This window comes from Xyrauchen texanus, chromosome 28 (assembly GCF_025860055.1).
Source record: "Xyrauchen texanus isolate HMW12.3.18 chromosome 28, RBS_HiC_50CHRs, whole genome shotgun sequence".
Classification (NCBI taxonomy): domain Eukaryota; kingdom Metazoa; phylum Chordata; class Actinopteri; order Cypriniformes; family Catostomidae; genus Xyrauchen; species Xyrauchen texanus.
Genome location: NC_068303.1, coordinates 25,915,150 through 25,933,863, shown reverse-complemented (window position 1 = coordinate 25,933,863; position 18,714 = coordinate 25,915,150). Strand labels below are relative to the sequence as shown.

Genomic DNA, 18,714 nt, shown 5'->3' with positions numbered 1-18,714 from the left:
AATATAAAAATGAGCCCCAAATAATGCTGTATTGTATTGGGTTATGTAAGTAACGTTTTTGTCACGTTGCAAGCTAAATGTAGATATGTTACCGGATACTTAGCAGGTTAGCATAAATAGATACTCATGTGCCTTTTGAAAGTTGTTTTGCAGCTATCTTTTATATTCTAAAACTTATTTCTATTTGTCACTACAGCTAGAACACGTTGCATTATTAAGAAGAGAGAAAATAAAAATAAAAAAATTACTCAGTTTTGGCACCTGTAATATGAGAGTTTCTGTGTGAGCCAGCCAGATTTCAGTTGAGGGCAATTTTAAATGAAAGAGAAGCACTTCTAAAATAAACTCATACATCATGCAACTAATGATCGTGTGATCAGTGAACTCGAATAGCGTTGTTTATCTGCTGTGTTGCACCTTGTAAAAATATTGTGTGAGATAACCTAAGAATGTGCTTATCAAATTAGGCTACACTAATGAAGGCAATTTTTATGGATTAGATGAAGTAGAAATAGGTCCCGTTTTTAGATAACTATTGTAGGTTACCAGTTTCTTTTTTTTTTTTTTCAGTTAGAGGAAATGTGTGACAAAAATTAGTTAAGGGGATAGTTCAATCAAAAATGAAAATTCTCTCATTGTTTACTCACCCTCATGCCATCCCAGATATGTTTCATCTGCAGAGCACAAACAAAGATTTCTAGAAGAATATTTCAGGTCTGTAGATCCATACAATGCAAGTGAATGGGTGAATGGGGACGCTTCAAAAGCAAATAAAGGCAGCATAAAAGTAATCAATACAACTCGAGTGGTTAAATCCATGTCTTCAGAAGCCATATGATTAATGTGAGTAAGAAATAAATCAATATATACATCCTTTTTTTACTATCAATCTCCACTTTCACAATCTTCTCAGTTTTCGCAGATTTGCGTTCTTTGTACAAATCGCCACCTACTGGGTAGGGAGGATAATATATAGTAAAAAGGGACTTAAATATTGATCTGTTTCTCTGCCACACCTATCAAAACACTGAATACATGGATTTAATAACTGAAGTGTTGTGGAATACTTTTATGCTGCCTTTATGTGCTTTTTCTTTGGTACCCATTCATTTGCATTATATGGACCTACAGAGCTGAAATATTCTTTAAAATAATTATTTTTTGTGTTCCGGAGACGAAAGAAAGTCAAATACATCTGGGATGGCAGGGAGAGTAAATTATGTGAGAACTATCATTTTTGGCTGAACTAACCCTTTAACAAAAAAGATATTTCTATATAAAAAAAAAATCATATTGTTATAAAGATGTATTTACCATTAGTTATTGCAATTGATGTAAAAGATTGTTTTTCTAAATCTACCTATTGTATGCAATATTCCTTGTAGTTCCGTCGTTCTGTGTTTGTATCTGTTATATGTGTAATTTGTCAGAAATTCAAACTCTTACAATAGCCCTGTTACAAAATTACTGGTTGTTGTCATATTTGCAAATTCCATAATTTTATAAAGATTTTTTGATTTTATGTTGTGACCACTGATATAGATCAGTGGTTGTGATGCATCAAATTGTCTGGAATCCTCACTGGTATGAGGCAGGCTTTTAAACACAAATATTGCCCTCTCCTTTACTACCAAAGGGGCAACTGTAATTATGAATTGTAAAAGCCACTCAATAGAAAACCACACCTTTGTTTATGTGAGGAGTCATAAATCATACAGGCGAGCTACTGCAATGGGACCAAGAATGACACAAAAACACATAAAATTAATTATGTTCAAGCTCTGCCTGGTATAGTAACTGCTCAATGTTTGACAATGGTGTGTCAGCAATGGGGTTAAACAATAAATGCCTCTTGAGTTAAGCACATTAAACATTAAATGCTAAATCATTGTGATGGGACTTAGGTTTGTACAATGCAACATTCTTTCAAAGCTCAACAAAAATCTTTTTAAAGGTTAGATCAGGTAAGAATTGCTCCTTAAAGCTGAAGTGTGGAACTTTTTGAGTGTTAAAGTACTTTATCCTTTCCCAGCTTATTTCACAGAGACAACTATAAGTAAGCCATTCGAAGGTTGATTTCCTCATAAACTGTAAGCACTCTGTCTCAAAATTGCTCTGTTTTGAGTGACACATCTTGACCGACACAGTAACACTGACTTAATCAACGGCATGAGTTAGGGATGGGACAATCTAATTGTTTGATCAATGTTAGATGGGGGAGTGTTCGAAAACAGATTTTTTTTTTTTAAAACAATGTTTATTTTTGCAATTCTGTTTGATGACTTTAGTGGCGCAGAAATTATACACTTCAGCTTTAAAGTAACAGTTGCAGATTACCACATTTTTACAGTGTATGAACACAGATCTGTATAGCTTTGAGGACAGTAATGTTTTCCAAAATATAAGTGGAATGCAAAAGAAATATATTGCATAACACTCATTTACATGCCCACCCATATGGAGGCATAACCTCCTCCCACTTGCTCCTCTCAGATGATACTCTCTCAAATCTTATACAAGGAACCCCCTTGAGTTTCCTAGAACTGAGCACTAGAGCTAGAATGTCTGTCCTGTGGGGGCAGAGAGTCTTCAATACTTCTTCATGGGGTGTGCCAAGTTATGTAAGACTTCATTGTGTTGACACACCTCCCAACGTGTATGCTTCAAGACCAATACGAAAAGTTGGTGAATGTCAACATGGTTTTCCATCCTTCCTTCCTGCTGTATGAGTATTGAATATCAGGCTGGCAGAGCTGTACAGAGTGAAGTGGTCTGTATATAAACATGCCTGGTTAGTTTCATAAAGTGGGAAATCTGTGCTACAGCTGTCACATGGTAACCTGTTGCTATGGGAACACATAGCAACCATGCTTAACAAACCATATAAGGACTTCCATAATGCTATGGTCTGATGTCTGGTCTTTTAAACAGTCAAACCATATTTACTAGCATTTATCAAGCACTCTCAAGTTCCTTTCAAAAAGCATGAACAGACTGATGTACTTACTCTTGAACACTCCTTTGACAGAGGAAACTGTCCCTTTCTTACCATAATTCTCAATGAATTCTAGTGGCATTTCGATCTGTGACATTTTCACCTCCAGGTCCTGGCAGTGCTGTGGGATCAATGACCAGTAAGATGGGAATTCAATAAAACATCAGCAGCTAGCTTGAGATGGGGTAACATTAATCACCCGGGCTCATCTACTTTCACTGTATATCACCACAGACAGCAGATGAACTCTTCAACCTCAGGCTAAAGCTCAGATTTCACTTCCACAATTGAGGTGCTTCCGATTAGTCTGAACTGATGTGTTAATAACTAACCATGGAACATGGACCCTTTTCACAGACAATGATGATGCCTTCCTGCCTTGTTTGACAGTATAAGGAAAAACATTATTATATATATAAATATATATATATTTATAACATTATTCTTTATGTTATATTGCTCTGGCATTAATAAAAAAAAAAAAAAAAAGAAGAAAAAAGGTCAACACTGCTTGCAACACCACTTCCTCTTCTACAATTATTTGTGGGGTTCCGCAAGGTTCCCTGTTAGGGCCAATATTATTTTCTCTTTATGTGTTACCTCTTACTATGTGAATATGTCATGCTTTATTAAAAGTTTCTTTTTATTTTATATTGTGAAGCACTTTGTGCTAATTTGCTAAAAGGTGCTATACAAATAAAAGTTATTATAATTGTAACCCGCACAAGAAGAGACAGTCACAATGTCGATGAAAACTGCTTTTATTTATTAGCATGCAAAAGTACAACAGGGTAAATCCAGAAGAAGAGTGGTCAGGGGGAGCGCAAGGTCGAGGCCGGGGAATCAGGATATGGTAAAGGGCAAATCTACGAAAGAGTGGTCGAGGAAAGCGTAGGGTCGAAGCCGGGGAAGTCAGAATAGTAGAACGGGTAAACAAGCGAGTTGAATAGACAGGGGAGCTAGGGGAACACTAGAGCTGGCAAAGCGAAGGGGTAAACTAAACAATAACCAACAAGAGTGAAACGAAAGGGTTGTGATATATATAGGGGAAAAAACGAGCGGTGCAGGTGAAACGAATAACCAGGTGATCGGGACGAGTACAGGTGAAACTAATACTCTGGTGATTGGGAGCGTGCATGAGAGCCAGAGCGGGGTGATTGGGAGTGAGCGTGTGAGCTCGGGGAGCGAGCCTGTGAGTTCGATGAAGCGGGGAGAACTAGAGGAGCGGGGTTCGTTACAATAATTTATTATAATGGGGTTTCAAATACAGCTGTTGAGGAAGTAACAGTAAATTTGTCCGTCTTCTCCTCTGACAGCTGTAATCCATTGCTCTTTTTTTCCCTTCCTTTGGTAAATCATGGAAATGTAAACAGATTTTTCTTGTGCTGTTGAAGCAAATGGGAACACAAAAAGAAAAGTTATTGTGGTCTCCCATTCATCGCTATAGAAGTTTATCTCGCTTCAGTTTACAACATTACTGCATACAGGATATGAAGATTTCCTGTATTTCAATCAGTCATTACAATAAATGCTTTCTGCTAGGGATGGGCTATACCACTTATTTTCTTTTTCGATTTAATACCAATAACATCAAGTCCAATATCACTGATACCTCTTTGATATATATGATACATTTTTTTATTATTTATTGATTTATTTATTTTTATATAAAAAAAGAAGATATATATTATTATTATTTTTACATTTATGAGCCTAAAAAATATTGGACTTTTGCTTTGTTTACCTTTACAAAAATTAACCATGGTTACTACTACTATATAACTTAAGTGAAACCATTGTTAATTATTTTATTGTTAATATTATTATATATTAACAACAATTACAGAACATTATTAAAGTTCTAACAACTTTTAATTTAAATAAACTTGTAACAAACATCACACAAACACATGATGATAAAGGTCACCTTTAGATATAGTATGTTTTTATTTATTGTAAATTTACTCCAGGAGTTTCTCTGTTTTTCTCTCATTACCTCAGCATGGTACTGCTACGAGCATTGGAAGAAATAGTTCCCATCACAAAATAACCACTCAGTACAAGCAGTTCAATGTGGAGCATACTGTTTAAAATTACTGTAAATGAATCTGTCAACTGTTGTTTATTGATCCAGCTCATTGTCATAAAGGTGACCAAGAGTTCACTCTCATTCTGACTTAGAGAAACTGTTTGCAGCCATCTTTGTCAACTTTGTGTAAACTCAGACTTTTATTTTCCTCACACTGAACTTTTCTTTAGTTCATACAGTAGCTGGATTACACAGAAATACACCCCATAATTAAAGTGTAATGAATTTGGAGGGAATTATAGGTTTGTGACAATTAATTGGCTGATATCATATATTTTCTCTGCAGTTTAGAGTTTACTGATAGTTTATAACAGTACAGCTGTGCAATGTATAATGAATGTGAGGCTTATTTACAACATCTGAAATGTCTGGTTCAATATAAACCCTCATAAGCAAACCCTCAAAAACATTTGAGTTAATCAGTTACATAATCTTTTTAATGTTAATAAACTCCCAAGTTGAAGTTAATAGTACTTTCAGATTTTGATTTTGTAATACACGTGCTTGTTAATTGCTCTTAACTTGAAATATTGAGTAAGCTTACGCATACATTTTTATGGCAGTTAACCTTAAATTTAATTCTTTGGGTGAACATAAAATTACCATGTAAGATCAATTGAAATACTTCCAGAGGGAACCTAACTAGCAAATATAAGCTAGAACTTGTGCTCTTAAAATTTAAAGGTACATTCAGTACCTTTTGTTTTTGTGTCATCTTGGACCTACAGTTGAATGCAGCATCATTTAAAATCAATAGTTTTCGGTTTCAAATGCCATTGTTCAAATTTAGTATTCACAATCAGTCATAATTACTTAAATCAATGATTGAAAGTGTCAAACAACAGGATGGTTACTGAGATTAAGCGGATAGTATTCAGCTGGTCATGTGACTCTAACATGGCAGCCCCATGTAGAAGAAAACAGCTTTTATAATGTTACTGATATGACTCTTCATTTTAATGTGAGTGGTCATGATTTTCTACATATAGTACATTGCAAAATTACAATTAATGTCTTCAGAATTCAACTTTTTCATAAGGAAAAAATGACTGAGTGCACTTATGAGTCCTCAATTTTGACAAAAGAAAAAAAAAGAAAAGTCGATAGTTACTGTGTTTTACCTTTGCAGGGTAGTATGGACCAACAACACATGTCAAAAGTTGATGCCTCTGTGTAAACAGTACCAAGCATTTTTGTTGTGTTTTACTGTCAAAACCACCCAACTGTGTAACAATCCCATGGTTCTCCAAATCATGTTGTGGGCACAGGGGAGTGCCATGTTAAGCATGCTGGGAAATAGAAATACACTACCCAGTTTCAGTTAAATGTAAGCGCCTGTAAATTTAAAGAAACAAGTTCATTAAACTCAAAACAATAAAACAAATCAGGTTACTTAAAAGGTGTCAGTTATAAATACTCATCATGGTTAGTTTATTTGAGCTAATTTGTATGATAAAATTTTTCATTTCTCAAAACAATTATTTATTTTGAGCATTAGGGTTTCCAGTGTTTTCATGCTCTAATTAGTAGCCTAGTAAAGAGAAGATGACACATGTTTATTAAGCATTAAGGACATTCTGAGTAATTCTGATTGGTTTCTTGAAAATACTTTGAGAGTGTAGAAATGGCTGTACAGTGTCTTAGCAACTTATAATGCTAAAGTTAGACTAGGTGTTATCGTATCATAATGCCCTGAACAAAATATTCTTCCTCAAGGGTACACCTGCAGTAGTGGCTCAAGCAATTTTTTCTTTACCTTCACTCTCTCTCTCTCTCTCTCTCTCTCTCTCTCTCTCTCTCTCTCTCTCTCTCTCTCTCTCTCTCCCCCCTCTCGCTCTCTCTCTCTCTTTATGTATGCAAATGTTTGTATATATTTTTAATTAATAGTTTCCCCAAAATGATTGTCTAGTTAACCCACTAACGCCATCTATTGTCTTAAACTGAGCACATCCGATTAATTGTTTAAATGACGTAAAAAAAAACTAAATAATGTTTATTATATCGATTAAGTTTGACATGGTATTGTATGATTTTATATTAAATAAGAATTTTGTAATGTTTGGCATAACAGATATGAGGTGAAATACATAATTTCAATCAGGCACATATAGGACAGTCCTGCATGTTCCTCCAAGTGTTCGAGGACCCCTCAAGATGTCCATGCTCGCCGAACGTGAGTTGAAAATCTGCAGTGTATTTTACCACATTTATATGTTTGAAGACATTAGCTTTCATTTATTTGAGAATTTTTATTTTATTTGTATGAAAAGCGCATGTTAATGTAAGTTTTGCATTCTTGTATGAGTTGTTTAGCATGTTTGCTAACCGGCTAGCAGTCAAGACTCTAATTATCTGGACTACTTACATGGCTTGTCAAATACTTTAATGCTCGTTTTTCTGTACCTCATGAACCGATTACCCTCGTAACTAGACTTAACTATTTAAATAAATTTTACATGATTTCAGTCGTCTGGTGTGTAAAGCTTGTTACGTAATTTACAGATTATTGTTTTGATATTTCATTAGCTCGTCGTAAACAGAAGTGGTCTGTTGACCCCAGAAACAGTGCATGGAGCAATGATGAGTCCAAATTTGGACAGAAGATGCTGGAACGCATGGGCTGGTCCAAAGGAAAGGTAACGGGGTGAAGCAACTTACAGACTTTTGAAGTAAATTATGTCACGTGTCATCTTGTCAATGGCTCATGGTTAAGCAGAAACCTTTGTAAACAGTGTTAAATGTTCTATGTGGCATTATAGCACATTTAAAATAATTTGGTTTTGACATTTTAATCCCAGTGCTACTAATTTATTTCCCAGAAGCCATCTACTATTATGGATGCACCTGTGCTGGACATAATTCCTTAGTTGCCAGTTTTCACACAGGCCAAAAAAGCTAAATTTTTATTTAGATATGCATAATGTAACATTTATATTCTTTGTTTTTTAAATGTGCATTTTGGCGTTTTGTTTTTGTGTTAAGAATGTTAAAACTAATCTTAATGAACTAGATTTAATAAAAAAAATATATATATTTTGGTATATTTTTTATATTTTTCCTATGTTTTGTTTTACTAGTGGTATGAAATGTAACATTTCTGATAGTTGCATGTTTTCACATCCTTCCTGGTTTGTTTGCCTGGCAGGGTCTTGGCAAAAGTGAACAGGGGTCCACAGAACACATAAAGGTTAAAATCAAGAACAACAGCCTGGGTCTGGGCACTTCAGTAAACAATGAGGTGAGAAACAATTCATATTTCCCTTTCTCTATGAGCAGCAGTATTGTGCTTTGGGCTTTTGCAGTCACATCTGTCTTTGTTAATATTGATGCTATTTGCGGCTTTAGGACAACTGGATTGCCCATCAGGATGATTTTAATCAACTCCTTGCTGAGCTAAACAACTGCCATGGACAAAACCAGACAAACGGTAAGCTCATTCTGTATTTTATACATCAAATGTTAAAAGACAAAGTACTTGTGTAGAAATTCCTGTATTAAACATTGTAAAAAAAATATTTTGTTAATGTATTTAATTATGATTTAAAAAAACTATTTTTAGAACAATTAATCTTCAAAGCTCAGTGTATTCATTCTTAATGATCACTAGGTGGTGCTGTTGTGATAGATATGGTGAAACGTTGTGAACTGTTTTTGGCATTGTCATGTTCAATGCAACTGCATGTATTATGTCTGTTTCACTTAGTTGTGTGAATCAACTTTAATGTTCAAAGACTTGTGTGTTGTCTTTTAAAATTTTTTTTTTTTAAAGTTATTGTGATTATTTTGCTGTTAATTTGACTATGATATCTTTTTGTGCTTTCAGAGCCCACACATGATCATGCACAGGGTTTCAGTCTAGAGGAGAAATCTAAAACATCTAAGAAAAGGGTCCATTACATGAAATTCACTAAGGGTGAGCCTTTCAAAGTGTCACAATATCTTGGAAATCTGCCATTTTGCTATAGAACTTTATTTTTAGAGAACTTAAAAGGATTCTCACTGTCATGGAAAACCAGAATATCGGTGTTTTTTTTTTACCAGCCTTGTAAATATTCACGACAGTGTCTAAAAAAAAAAAAGTAATAGAAATTCCTAGAGTGAGTTTTCCCCCAGTTTTGCTCTCCTATAAAATATGTAATTAGCCTAATATCGCTTGAGAGTCAAACTTGCCCGCAACCCAGCGTGATGCCACCGGTCTGTCCATTAAGGGACCTTTTGGAGATTTGTTTTAAAGTATAATCTATTAATTAAAATCTGTTGTTCAAATCTATTAATTCAAAACAGCGGATATTTCTTTCTCCCCCTTTCTTTTTGAATTCCCAATGCGCTCCAAGTCCTCGTGGTGGCGTAGTGACTCGCCTCTATCCAGGTGGCGGAGGACGAATCTCAGTTGCCTCCATGTCCGAGACGTCAATACGCACATCTTATCACATGGCTTGTTGAGCATGTTAGTGCGAGATGTAGCATGTGGGGAGGCTTCACGCTATTCTCCACGGCATCCACACACAACTTGTCACGCACCGCACTTAGAGCGAGAACCACATTATAGTGACCACAAGGTTACCCCTTGTGACTCTACCGTCCCTTGCAACCGGGCCAATTTGGTTGCTTCGGAGAACTGGCTGGAGTCACTCAACCTGTACTGGATTCGAACCCGCGACTCCAGGGGAGGTAGCCGGCGTCTTTGCTCGCTGAGCTACCCAGGCCCCCCCAAAAGGTTGGATTTGACATACAAATGGAAATCCACCTGCCAATCTCTGTAAAAGGATTTCTGAAAAATCCAGGTGTCATAAATCACTGAAATTAAACTGGATAAAAATTTGGGAATCCTGACTTTACTGTAGAATTAATAGGTTGTTTTCAGATAATTAAATTCAAAATATTTCCAAGCTTAATAAAAATATTTATGGGGCTTTATCTGGTGGTTAACCTATTAACAAAAAGATAAATTGAGTTGCTCTCTACATAGTCAGGGTTGTCTACTCAAGTCTGATGTTGAAATGTGCAAGGCTATATTTTACCTTACTTGATTATGTGATAATCCATCACTTCCTGTATTCAGTTTCTGAACGCTGTGTGCTTTGGTATTTGTTTGAGCAACAGTAGCTCATGGGTCACTGCTGCAGTAGATCAGCATGAAGCTGGAAGGTCAACTTAACCCGAGGGTTGGGCCACCCCAACAACAGGGAGTTGCGTCATAATAAAATCACTTGGCTTGTTTGTCTACATGTGAGTGAGAAAACCAAAACATGTAACCTGCTAGACCAAGTGCTCCTGAGAGTGATCTGGCAGTTTGTGAACAAACTCACTAAATGTTTTGCTACATAGAATTGACCTCACATAAACTCGGGGCATTCTGATGTTTGATGGTGGTCTCTTATGAGCAGGAAGTTTATTAGGCCTAAAGTCTATATTTTTAAAAGTAAAATAAAAATTATATTTTACTTATCAAACCAATGTGCTGTAATCTTTTGCATTGAACACAAAAGTAATATTTTTGGAAGAATCTTTGTCTTTCCATACAATGATAGTAAATATTCATCTGGACAAAAAAAAAAAAAACACCACCATAAAAGTAGTCCATATGACTCATCTGCGATATTCCAAGTCTTCCAAAGCTATACAATAACACTCATGAACAAATACAAATTTGTCATTATTCACTGATTATCTTCCCTTCTACTGGAGCCTGTGTCTAGCCTGTGTTCATGTCCAGATAAAAAAAAATGCCACATTAACGTCATTGATGCCAAAATGGCATTGGACCCACCTTACAATTAAAAGAGCCAATCACCTTCTGAGGTAAAGCACCATATATGATACCAGTTTTTACTACTGTTTTGAAATATGTTCTTTGATCTGTTTTGAGTTTTCGTTTTTCCCCCTTTCAAGTAGATAGGAGCTGAACTTGTATGCTACTTGTTTACATAGAAAAATAGCTGCCAGGGAGCATTCCAAAGATGGCACAGAGTGGACGGAAATGCTAAAAAGACATTGATTACAATGTTAGTAACTTTTGTCGTTGTGTCATCTTGGACCTACAGCAGCTTGGATGCAGCATAGTTTAAAATCAATGATTTTCAGTTTCAAATGCCATTTGTTGAAATGTAATATTCACAGTCAGTCATGATTATTTTAATCAATGAGTGAAAGTGTCAAACAACAGGATGGTTACTGAGATTAAGCAAGAAGTATTCAGCTGGTCATGTGACTCTAACATGGCATCCCCTTATGCGGACCCTCTTGATGTAGAATAAAACCGCTTTTATAAGGTTACTGATATGACAAGCAGTCCTCATTTTTATGTGAGCGTTCATGATTTTCTACATATAGCAAAATTACAATGCATGTCTTTAGGAGTTAAACTATTTTAATGAGGAAAAAATACTGAGTGCACCTTTAAGTATTTGCCAAATTAAACATTATATAGCCTATTGACCGTAATAGATTTTATATATATTTTACCAGATGAGGTTTACTGAGAAATAAGGTTAATTATTATTCACAAGATTTAGTTAGAGACACAATGCATGTGGTTGCGGTGGATATTTCCATAGTTGTATTTATCTTGCCGTGCCCCATTTAATCAAAATAAGTGTGCATTGAAGTTAGGATAAAAATAGGATTCATATTTTCAATGATGAAAGGTTTAGAGCAAATTCCCACATGATTATTAATGTGGTATAGATTTTTGCAGATAACCAATAGTTCCAATAAGCAACTGTCAGCACTGATTAATCACTAAAAACAATCTGTCTACCTCTAGTTGATGGTTGGAAACTTTGAAGTGGTATTTTTTAGGCTCTTCTAATTTTCCATAATGCATTTTTTATAACAAATGTCAGGAATGTGGGGAAAAAATTTCCATCACTTATCACCTGAGAGGACACCATAGCATACCTCTCCTAAGCTCAACTTCCTGTTTCCTGTGAGGAGCACTGGCCAGTGCATTTACTTCTCAAAAACGGCTTCAATCAGCATCTGATGAGTCCCACAGATAACACGGCATCCAGGACGGTGTAGTTGTCATTGTCTTTGATTTTCTGTTAAGCCTTTTGTTTAATTACAAGAAGGAAGACCATGCTCTCCGTGGATGCGGGAGGCTGGATGTGTCCCAAGTCTAGATATCTCATGAGAATGGGGAATGAACATCTCACTCAAAAGCTCATCACCACCCCCTCTGTAATTGGACTACCTCACTAATCTCATGTCCATGACCTCAGCTCAACTCTTGCTGGTTATGAGCTGCCCTATTTATACAGTTGAAGTTTACATACACCTTAGCCACAAACATTTCAACTCACTTTTTCACAATTCCTGACATTTAATCGTAGAAAACATGCCCTATTTTAGGTCAGTTAGGATCACTATTTTAAGAATGTGAAATATCAGAATAATAGTAGAGAGAATTATTTATTAAAACTTTTATTTCTTTCATCACATTCCCAGTGGATCAGAAGTTTACATGCAGTTTGTTAGTATTTGGTAGCATTGTCTTAAAATTGTTTAACTTGGGTCAAACATTTTGAGTAGTTTTCTACAAGCTTCTCACAATAAGTTGCTGGAATTTTGGCCAATTCCTCCGGACAGAACTGGTGTAACTCAGTCAGGTTTGTAGGCCACCTTGTTCGCACACGCTTTTTCAATTCTGCCCACAAATTTTTTTTTATGGGATGCCCACTCAAATACCTTGACTTTGTTGTCCTCAAGCCATTTTGCCACAACTTTGGAGGTATGCTTGGGGTCATTGTCCATTTGGAAGACTCATTTGCAACCAAGCATTAACTTCCTGGCTGATGTCTTGATGTTGCTTCAGTATATCCACATAATTGTCCTTCCTCTGATGCCATCTATTTTGTTAAGTGCACCAGTCAGTCCTGCAGCAAAGCACCCCCACAACATGATGCTTCCACCCCCGTGCTTCACGGTTGGGATGGTGTTCTTCAGCTTGCAAGCCTCAACCCTTTTTCCTCCAAACTTAATGATGTTCATGGCCAAACAGTTCCATTTTTGTTTCATCAGACCAGAGAACATTTCTCCAAAAGTAAGATCTTTGTCCCCATTTGCACTTGCAAACTGTAGTCTGGCTTTTTGTATGGTGGTTTTGGAGCATTGGCTTCTTCCTTGCTGAGCAGCCTTTCAGGGTATGTTGATATAGGACGTTTTACTGTGGATATAGATACTTGTCTACCTGTTTCCTCCAGCATCTTAACAAGATCCTTTGCTCCTATTGACAAAATGCATCTCCTTCCTGAGCAGTATGATGGCTGTGTGGTCCCATGGTGTTTATGCTTGCATGCTATTGTTTGTACAGATGAATGTGGTGCTTTTAAGCTGCTTAAAGGCACAGTTAACTTAGTGTAAACTTCTGACCCACTGGAATGCTTTTTATAGTCAATTAAAAGTGAAACAATCTGTCTGTAAACAATAGTTGGAAAAATTACTTGTGTATGTAAACTTCTGAATTAAACTGAATTCAGAAGTGTGTGTGTGTGTATATATATATATATATGTGTGTATGTATGTGTATATATGTGTATGTATATATGTGTATGTATATATATGTATGTATATATGTGTATGTGTATATATATGTATGTATATGTATATATATATGTATATATATATATATATATATATATATATATATACATTACAGTGAGGAAAATAAGTATTTGAACACCCTGCTATTTTGCAAGTTCTCCCACTTGGAAATCATGGAGGGGTCTGAAATTGTCATCGTAGGTGCATGTCCAATGTGAGAGACATAATCTATAAAAAAAAATCCAGAAATCAAAATATATGATTTTTTAACTATTTATTTGTATGATACAGCTGCAAATAAATATTTGAACACCTGTCTATCAGCTAGAATTCTGACCCTCAAAGACCTGTTAATCTGCCTTTAAAATGTCCACCTCCACTCCATTTATTATCCTAAATTAGATGCACCTGTTTGAGGTCGTTAGCTGCATAAAGACACCTGTCCACCCCATACAATCAGTTAGAATCCAACTACTAACATGGCCAAGACCAAAGAGCTGTCCAAAGACACTAGAGACAAAATTGTACACCTCCACAAGGCTGGAAAGGGCTACGGGGAAATTGCCAAGCAGCTTGGTGAAAAAAGGTCCACTGTTGGAGCAATCATTAGAAAATGGAAGAAGCTAAACATGACTGTCAATCTCCCTCGGACTGGGGCTCCATGCAAGATCCCACCTCGTGGGATCTCAATGATCCTAAGAAAGGTGAGAAATCAGCCCAGAACTACACGGGAGGAGCTGGTCAATGACCTGAAAAGAGCTGGGATCACCGTTTCCAAGGTTACTGTTGGTAATACACTAAGACGTCATGCTTTGAAATCATGCATGGCACGGAAGGTTCCCCTGCTTAAACCAGCACATGTCAAGGCCCGTCTTAAGTTTGCCAATGACCATTTGGATGATCCAGAGGTGTCATGAGAGAAAGTCATGTGGTCAGATGAGACCAAAATAGAACTTTTTGGTCATAATTCCACTAACCGTGTTTGGAGGAAGAAGAATGATGAGTACCATCCCAAGAACACCATCCCTACTGTGAAGCATGGGGGTGGTAGCACCATGCTTTGGGGGTGTTTTTCTGCACATGGGACAGGGCGATTGCACTGTATTAAGGAGAGGATGACCGGGGCCATGTATTGCGAGATTTTGGGGAACAACCTCCTTCCCTCAGTTAGAGCATTGAAGATGGGTCGAGGCTGGGTCTTCCAAAATGACAATGACCCGAAGCACACAGCCAGGATAACCAAGGAGTGGCTCTGTAAGAAGCATATCAAGGTTCTGGCGTGGCCTAGCCAGTCTCCAGACCTAAACCCAATAGAGAATCTTTGGGGGGAGCTCAAACTCCGTGTTTCTCAGCGACAGCCCAGAAACCTTACTGATCTAGAGAAGATCTGTGTTGAGGAGTGGGCCAAAATCCCTCCTGCAGTGTGTGCAAACCTGGTGAAAAACTACAGGAAACGTTTGACCTCTGTAATTGCAAACAAAGGCTACTGTACCAAATATTAACATTGATTTTCTCAGGTGTTCAAATACTTATTTGCAGCTGTATCATACAAATAAATAGTTAAAAAAATCATACATTGTGATTTTCTGGATTTTTTTTTAGATTATGTCTCTCACAGTGGACATGCACCTACGATGACAATTTCAGACCCCTCCATGATTTCTAAGTGGGAGAACTTGCAAAATAGCAGGGTGTTCAAATACTTATTTTCCTCACTGTATATATATATATATATATATATATATATATATATATATATATATATTTTCAGCCATATTTGTTTATCTAGTCTATTTGCTCTGCATTTTTATAACCTTTAACCATTGTTGCAGGCAAATGGATTCCACATGTTTCATGTAAGATTTAATAGACAGTAATACAATTCAGTAAAAATCTAGTTTAAAATAATTGTAGTTTTTGCTTCTGAAATTTCATTTGGAGACATTAAAACGTCTTATCACTTTCATTAATCTGTTGCAAGACAAAGATTACATAAATGATCAATTACTTTTTTGGAAATACAATAGCCCCCCCAAAAATGCATTAAAATCATTGCAACATTCAATATTGGTTTATTTTATTGTATAGGCCTGTATGTCTCGAAAGACAATTTTTTTTTTTTTTTTTTTTGCACCTTACCATATTGCAGCGCCTAGAATGACTTGGTAGGCCAAACCTTGATGGACAATCCTTGCCACAGTAATTGCAAGTGAATGCGGTTACAGCTCCAGAGGTATTCGCTGCTTTTTCTTTGCGTCGCTCCCTCTTGGTCTGCCAGACGGAGTGTCTTTTCTCCTCACCTCTCCTGAGACCTATTTTCACAGCCTGCTGCCAGCTGAGTCTGTCGCCGGCATTTTGCTCCCAGTCAACCGGGTTGATATCACATCTCTTCATATCCCGTTTACAGGCATCTTTGAAGTGCAGGACTGGGCGACCAGTGGCTCGTGTGCCTGATGCCAGCTCACCGTACAAGACATCCTTTTGCCATCCCGCATGTGACACACGTGTCCAAGCCACCTTAGGTGCCTTTGACTGAGTAGTGAGTACATGCTAGGAATGTTGGCCATGTTGAGGACCGAGGTGTTGAGATTGCGATCTTGCCATCTAATACAGAGAATGCGCCTGACACAGCGGAGGTGGAATGTGTTTAGACGGTGTTCTTGATGGGCGTATGTTGCCCAAGGCTCAGACCCTTAGAGGAGGGTGCTAAGGGCACGGTACAACTGAACCTTTGTGTTGAGCGTTAGGGATTTGTTCTCCCATACTCTTTTGGTCAGCCTGAGCATAGATGTAGATGCCTTCCCAATGTACTTGTCAATCTCTGTGACAAGGGTCAAATTGCAGGTGATTGTGGAACCCAAGTAGGTGAAGTCCTGAACGGCTTCTAGGGTGTAGCTACCAATGTTTATGGAAGGGGTGTCTCTGACGTCCTGGCCCATGACATTGGTCTTTTTCAGATTGATTTTTCCCATTGGTGTATTTTATATTGCCAGCAAAATCATTTGAATATACTAGTTTAATTGACAATAAATTGTATATGCATCACAATTAGCCCTTAAAAGGTTAACCGTTAAAAATTTTGATAATGAAATTTAGATACAATTCTCTTTAATTTTTATCACAACTGTGGCATTATGACAGCTATCTGGTTCCTTGAAAGAAGACTGTTCTTTTAACATACATTCTATGTAATATTATCCCAAAATAATCTAATCGATCTTCGCAAGGGTTATGTTGCCATGTCTAAAAGTGAAACTGAATCTTGACATTTCAAGGACAGTTAACAAACATGACTTTGTTTGTTACAACTGCTAATGGACTTGTGGTTTGTTGTTATGCCAATTGGCTCATTGTCTCACTTAGTCCGGTTCCACCCATGTCCCCAGGGGTGGCTTTGGTGATTGGATCACCTTTTGCTGATTTTAGTTGCTCTGTAACCCATAGAAAGCCTCACCTATTGAAAGTTTCCTGGTTATGCCCCACTGAAGCCGTTGCTAGGTTAAGATCTGTAATTAATATAACATCGGTAAATTAGTTATTTCTAATGTTTAAAAGTTGTCCTCTTGTCCTGGAACTTTTGATATGTTACCTGCTAATTTAAATAATTTAGTCTGATTTACACTGCCAGTCAATAGATTGGAGTCATTTAACAGAATTTGTTTCTCATGATATCTAAAACCTCTTGATTTAAATTGATACATTTCTGTTGGACTAATCTTTCAGGAAAGTGGCTAGCTGAACACCGATTTTTACCGTGAGGTAGCTTGTTTCAAAGATTGATGGCTTTCAGGACTGGAGAAAGGCACCGGCATCACCAAACCCCCTCTTGGCCACAAGCGGTGTAAACCAGTAACCCAGATTTAATTGGCTACCCATTTATCATCTGATCCAGTATTTCTTAATGCGAGTTGAACTGTAAGCACTTCATCATCTGTGTGGCTGAGTGGGTCAAGCTGTTATACAGATGAACGAAACCATTTTGGACCCTTTCATGAATAATTAACCAGTTTTTTTTGATAGACAAAACCAGGGCAAATAATATATTATCATGACCATGTCCTGCTTGGATGGTAAAAAGAACATCTGATCTGGCACTTCTTGTTCCAGAAAACACCTTTTCCTTGTTTAATTGTAACTGAAGAGCTCATCCAGGTGTCTTATGAGGCAGTCAGTTAGTATTTCGCTTGTCAGATTAGCAAGTCGATCCGAAAAAGCTTCTGTGATTGCTAATCTGGTTTGGCCAGAGTTCCGTCACATTCGTTGCCATCTCAACGGTGACCTTGCTCCTGGCAGGATTTCATAACCTCATATGAACAAGCTGGGCAATATAGTTAAAATTATTCATTATATTTTTCAATTTTTTTTGACAAAATTCAATATATGTCAATATAAACTTTTTTTGAAATGGCTTGGGTTGTGTTTTTTTTTTCAATTAGAGGAATCAATCAAACAAATGGAAAATACATAATCAAGTTTTGATCTTGCAGGAACAATATTTAATCATTTTCATTTTATATGCACCAATATAAAAACGTGAGCTGTCAAAATGAATGTGTGTTAATCGCATGTGATTAAAGTTTAACACGTTTTCTTTTTAATCGCGATAAATGCATTTACTGTTAATACAGCATAAACCAGTGTAAAAACTTGTTGGAAGGGAGAAATCTTTGTCATGTGTCCACCCAGACTATTTACACTGACACATACACACACAGCAGTAAATCAGTGTCCTGGATAAAGTGATGGGGAAAGATGGATTTCCTATCGCTATTTGTTGTACCAAACAAGCCTAGATTGAAATTGTAACAGAAATCAATTATTTTTCAGCCTAAGTGAGGTACATTTTAATAACCACAGAGGCACACCAAGTCTTAACGCTTACCAAAATGCAGAATTTTTGTCTGCAAGCGCTTTTCATTTGGAGTTCAAAGTGGTGCTTGACACTGGCTCTGGCGTGAATAATGAACAATTTGAACACATCACGATTGCTGTAACAAAGCGGATAGCAGTCTGCTGGCTGATTAATATTGTGGAGGATGAGAGTTTAAGAGATTTAATGCCCATTGCAAAGAATATGCAACCTATG

General features: G+C 36.8%; 1 protein-coding gene across 1 annotated transcript in view; it reads left to right on the top strand.

Annotated features, from left to right (window-relative positions):
• The first annotated feature begins 7,214 nt into the window (after window positions 1-7,214).
• Window positions 7,215-18,714, top strand: part of pinx1 (PIN2 (TERF1) interacting telomerase inhibitor 1) — a 47,339-nt gene continuing 35,839 nt past the window's right edge. Inside the window, exons 1-5 of the mRNA XM_052096349.1 lie at window positions 7,215-7,257; window positions 7,611-7,720; window positions 8,230-8,322; window positions 8,430-8,511; window positions 8,908-8,997. Of these exons, the coding sequence (XP_051952309.1) occupies window positions 7,239-7,257; window positions 7,611-7,720; window positions 8,230-8,322; window positions 8,430-8,511; window positions 8,908-8,997 (394 nt within the window). The 5' untranslated portion in view covers window positions 7,215-7,238. The remainder of the gene's footprint in view (window positions 7,258-7,610; window positions 7,721-8,229; window positions 8,323-8,429; window positions 8,512-8,907; window positions 8,998-18,714) is intronic.